Source organism: Oncorhynchus kisutch, linkage group LG15 (assembly GCF_002021735.2).
Source record: "Oncorhynchus kisutch isolate 150728-3 linkage group LG15, Okis_V2, whole genome shotgun sequence".
In the NCBI taxonomy this organism is placed as follows: Eukaryota; Metazoa; Chordata; class Actinopteri; order Salmoniformes; family Salmonidae; genus Oncorhynchus; species Oncorhynchus kisutch.
The window spans coordinates 56,815,077-56,820,707 of record NC_034188.2 but is presented as its reverse complement, the minus strand read 5'-3'; the positions used below and the strand labels follow the sequence as shown (position 1 = coordinate 56,820,707).

At 44.1% G+C, this 5,631-nt stretch overlaps 1 protein-coding gene across 1 annotated transcript in view; it reads left to right on the top strand.

Annotated features, from left to right (window-relative positions):
- Window positions 1-791: 791 nt before the first annotated feature.
- The window catches only part of LOC109904792 (zinc finger protein neuro-d4), a 49,073-nt gene continuing 44,233 nt past the window's right edge, over window positions 792-5,631 (top strand). The window contains exon 1 of the mRNA XM_031790603.1: window positions 792-913. Within this exon, the coding sequence (XP_031646463.1) occupies window positions 801-913 (113 nt within the window). The 5' untranslated portion in view covers window positions 792-800. The remainder of the gene's footprint in view (window positions 914-5,631) is intronic.

Genomic DNA, 5,631 nt, shown 5'->3' with positions numbered 1-5,631 from the left:
ATTATATCATTATCAATTGGCCTATCAACACATCTTAGTTATCCCTTTTCCAGAATACCCTCCCCCCTTTCTCTCTCTTGCTAAATTCAGTCTAACAGGATTAAGTAAAAGAAAGAAAGTTGTCCAAAAGTAAATCTCAGAATGATATTGGAAATTCAACATTTTGTGGAACATTTGTGGTGTGAAGGTTATCACTGATGTTAATGTTGGAAATGAGCCCAGCACGAACAGTAAACTCTATGTAGTAGAATCTTGCACAATTGATTTATGACATAAAAATGACCCAAAAAAAGTGAACACACAAATATGTAATTCACCTTACATTCCAACCTGGGCACTGTCCATGATAGGGTGCAATTCTGATGTTGGTGAAACATAAATCTACCATTTAGCATCTTATATTTGAAACATTATTTCAAAAAATTGCTATTATTAAGTTGAAACTGAACAGAACTCCTTGTTGCATCCTCTCTGAGAGATGGTGCACATACAGCCTCGCCCTTAAAATGTATTTCTATATCTGCAAGACAAGGAAACAATGCATCAGTTGGAATGGCAGCTACAGACTGACAGTCCAGTAGCACACCAACCTTGACATTACAGTAGACGGTTTGGCTTACCCATAGAAGTCCAAGGCGGGACCGTTATACAGTTGACCGCGATACATACTGGTAGTTGTAGTGCATTGACTCTCAGCATGTTACATAGTGACATGTGCAAAAACTACATTTCCCCAGAACTGTCACTGAGCGTTCCCGCTCCTATTGGCTGGCAGCTCCAGCCGCAGCCCCAGAGAATGAATGAAATTGAAATTGCTGGTATATTACATGTGCAATACCGGGATCTGCAGTGTTACATTGTATCTATCATACTATATCAAAATGGCCACAGTGGTACAGAACCCCCTGAAATCGTAAGTGCATACATTTTATCTTTGAAATTTTTAGGGATACATTTGTGGATGCTGTCAGTCCATGTAGTCTAGGTAATCGTTGACAATTTTATGCATCGTAAAGAAGTATCATGCCTATAGGCTACATCGCTACTATATAGCAAGCTACAAATATTTATATGGAGTGTAATAGCGATGGAAAGGTATATATGAAACAGCTTTATTTTTTTTTAGCAAGCCGGGTTATGTTCCAAAATGTAGAGCTGCCTATGCATGCCTAGAAACTATTTCACTGAGCCAGTAATTACATGAGGACGCTATGGTGGAATGTTGAGGTACAATTTATGACCCGGTGTCCCTAGTCAATAGACAAGATCGCAGCCAACTTGCATGGCTGGTCAGGTAGCGCTTACAATAGCGAAAAATAGCGAGTGGCAGTGTTTTTTTGAAAAGGTTGTGCTTGATACCTGTTCACATTATTGTGTTAGGCTGTAAACAGGTAGGTAAAACCAAGCTGGTGGGAGCCTCTGTCGGCTGAAACCTAATACCCTTTGGACATCATTTTCTTGGCGACAGACCTCTTGGCAAAATAGCCTACGTGCTTGCGATTATAATGGCAGCAGTGTTTACTGGCAGCGCATCTTCGCTCCAACAAGACACGCGTTCCTATCTGCAAACACCTGATACAATATTGTGTAAGCTTGCATCATATAAAATGGTAAACTTATGTGCCGGGAGTGGTTGCTTTTATTAGACTAGTGTCATCTCTACCAGTCGCGTTGAAAGGTGAACATTCCATCAAGTTTCCATTCGATTCCTTTGTGCAGAATTTACACAATAACATTTCAACGTGCGGAATTCAGCCTGGGCTCGTTTCCAAAAGGTGGCTGTGCGTCTGTCCGCTTGGTGAGATGCAGTTGACACCTTTTCGATTAGAAATAATTGAAAACATAATAAATCGACTCTCGAATATGTATTTTTGGAGTGTTGTTTGGATAAATTTAGGCATTTGCAGGCTGTCTAACAAAGAACGTGGTAGCCTACTGTAGCGCGGAACACATCGGATGGTACCTGAGCGGGAATGTAGTTGCGATGCAGTCGATGCTGTGCAGTCAGCGCTATCTGAAATCCAGACAGGCGACATTTCATATAATTCATGACAACCCATTACCTTAAGTATACGAATAGCCTGTTACAAGCAACAGTGAACTGCTTTAATTAATGTTTTTGTCTTCAACATAATTGATTTGATTCCGTCGATGCGCGACAGTGATGGCATTCTAATTATTGGGGAAACTGACACAAGTTAGGCTATTTGTTGCCATAGGATATGGCCAACTAGTCTAAAATGTTGGGTTATTCATATATGCGTAAATAAAATGGTAAATTCGTGTGTGAGTTTTAGTAAGGCAAAACTGCACCTCTTAAAACGTATTAAATCAGCCCTATTGCCTACCGATACTGATCGTGAACAGCACAGGAACCTGAGGTGAAAGATGGTGCTGGAGGCCTGAGCTATGCCGCTCATTTTCTCATTATAATATTCTCCGTTTAGGCTGCCCCATTGTTATACGAGAGTAACTAGAACATTTTATATGCATTTGTTGCTTTTGGTGTTGCTGTTTTTAAATACATTTTAAGATGACTATTTGGACCTTGTTCTGAAAGCAGACAGAATTCACACAGTCACACACTGTTTAGGCGAACCAACAGTAGCCTACCACCCATTTGGTCATTAATCACTTATTAGTTGTGAGTTCCATGTCATGGCAGTGTTTTAGCAACCCCGCGCATATCTGCGCTCCCAGTGATGCGCGCGCGGATGAGTTCCTTTCTGCTGGTCTCTGGCTGCTCAATTACTGGGAACAAGTGGGGACATAGACACTCCCAGAGGCCTTTGCAAGGCCATTTCAAGGGGATTCGTTTGACTTATTTGCATGAAAAATAGGAATGAGGGTGAGCAAAGGGAATGGCATGGGATAGGAGCCATCAATGGACTAGGAACTGATTCATTCTGACTTGAATGTTTCTCAGTAAGGGTCTAGTTAATACCCTCTACCACTGCTCCCGTTGCTTATATAATGGTATCTAGCCTACTGAATGCACTAGTTATTGAGGACAACACTGATTTAGAGTATTCGGAGCTCACTACTCAAATGTTGTCCAATGCATCTCAGAGGTTCAAAGAGTTCAGTGTGTGTAAGCACATCCTCTGGGAACCATCAATCTACTGGGCATTCCCCTAGCCTCTCCAATAGTCCTCCTTTAATCTCTCTGCTACTCTTCTTCTCTCTCTCTCTCTCTTTCTCTCGCTCTGTTTCTCTCTTTCTCTCACCCACCCCTTGCTTCCCTCATATTGCCATCCCTGACTCACAGCTCAATTCTCAGTTCTTTAGGGGTCCCTCTCTCCGTTCATTCTCTTGCCATCCCATCCTCAAACCTACCCCTTGCCCATATCATATCTCTTTGTTTTTAACTCTTTCTCTCTTCCTCCATTGTCTGCCCCCCCATCCTTTCATTCTGTCAGTCTACTTGGAGAAGGAGGCCATATGCTGACTGACTGTTGTGATAGTTATTCTGCAGTGCCTGACTGATCCGAGGGAAATGAATTCCACATAATTCTGTGCTCAGGCACTGTTTAAAGGAACAGCCAGGCCTGCTGAGTTCACTGGAGCCTGAGCATCCTCTCTCTCTCTCTCTCTCTCTCTCTCTCTCTCTCTCTCTCTCTCTCTCTCTCTCTCTCTCTCGCTCTCTCTCTCTCTCTCTCTCTCTCTCTCTCTCATCTCTCTCTCTCTCTCTCTCTCTCATCTCTCTCTCTCATCTCTCTCTCTCATCTCTCTCTCTCTCTCTCTCTCTCTCTCTCTCTCTCTCTCTCTCTCACTCCTCTCTCACTCCTCTCGCATCTCTCTCTCTCTCTCTCTCTCATCTCTCTCTCCCTCTCTCTCTCTCTCTCTCTCATCTCTCTTTCCCCCTCTCTCTCTCTCTCTCTCATCTCTCTCTCTCTCTCTCTCTCTCTCTCTCTCTCTCTCTCTCTCTCTCTCACTCCTCTCGCTCTCTCCCTCTCTTTTGTTTGGGAATTTATTTTCTGGTTTATTGCCATCAGTCCCCCTTTTTCCCACATAGACCTTCTTCTCTTGTCTTCATGGGAAGACTAGAGAGGGACACAGATACGTATTTTTAGCTCTATGACCTATTTCTCCATTGCTACCTAACTGACTGTCAGTCACTTCCCTGTGCTTTGGGATCCAATATGGTCACCAGCTGTACTCAAGTTGTAGTTCAGGACAGGGAGAATAGGAACTACAACAGCCCTTTACAGTAGTGGCCAACTTAGGAAACCTCCATCTGATGTGCAAGAAAGACACAGGAAGTATTTCTAGTATGCCATGCACAGCAATGAGAGGGCTATGATTCATCAGCCATGTTGTCCAACATAGTTTGACTGGTGCTGGAGTAGTAGGGTCATTTGGATAGGGAATATGACTGTGGGGGGACGGTCGGGACATGGATCTAGCTGTGTGACTGGGAACATTCAGAATAGCCCCTAAAATAGTCCGATTCAGGCTGACTGAAAGGAAGACAGACGTGTAATAATGAGGGTAATGAAGGGTAATGAAAGGGTTGAATGAAGAAGAGAGGAGAGCGAGGACGTCATTCCAAACATACATGTATTTGGATGGATGCCTTTTGGCAGTTTTTGTTTTGTGTGCAAAAAAATGCTTTGGTGTTATAAACATGGTACCTTTGCTTTATTGTCATTGACTGAGACTGTGACCATGGCAGGTAGGGATGGAACGAACAGGGCGATGCAAGGTGTCCGCTGACAGAAGATGGGCTTGGTGCAGTGCATGCATGCAACTGACTGCACAGAATAGGCTGCAGCAATAAACATGCTTGAATTGCATTGCACATTTGCATGGCACAGAGAGAAGGTTACACCTTAAACATCACGGGGAAAGAAAACCCATTGGAAGAAATCATGTCACTAGTGTTTGTAGACATTTTGATCAGTGGTAAAGCGAGTGTTGTGGACATCCACCAGTGGAGGCTGCTGAGGGGAGGAAACCATGGATACCACGTGTTTAATGTATTTCATTCCATTCCAAGATTCCGCTCCAGCCATTACCACAAGCCCACACACACACACACACACACACACACACACACAGACACATCACACACACACACACACACACACACACACACACACACACACACACACACACACACACACACACACATACACACACACACACACACACCCACACACACACAACACCACACACACACCACACACACACACACCACACACACACACAATTATGTACATTCTGCAGTAGTCCATTCTACAGAACACTATTTCCTCTGAGGTAATTCCTGTAGTTCCGTTGTCCTCTGGCCACTGGTATGGATCTCTGCTAGAAACTGGTGGGTGGAGTCATTGAAGCAAATGAGTATTTCCTCATGCAGCATGTTAATAATGTTGGAGAGAGACGAGAGGGAGAGGAGAGAGAACGAGAGGGAGATGAGGGAGAGAGAGAGAGGGAGAGAGAAACGAGAGGGAGAGGAGAGAGAACGAGAGGGAGAGGAGAGAGAACGAGAGGGAGAGGAGAGAGAGCGAGAGGGAGAGGAGAGAAGAAAAAACGAAGGGAGAGGAAGAGAGAGCCGAGAGGGAGAGGAGAGAGAACGAGAGGGAGAGGAGAGAGAGCGAGAGGGAGAGGAGAGAGAACGAGAGGGAG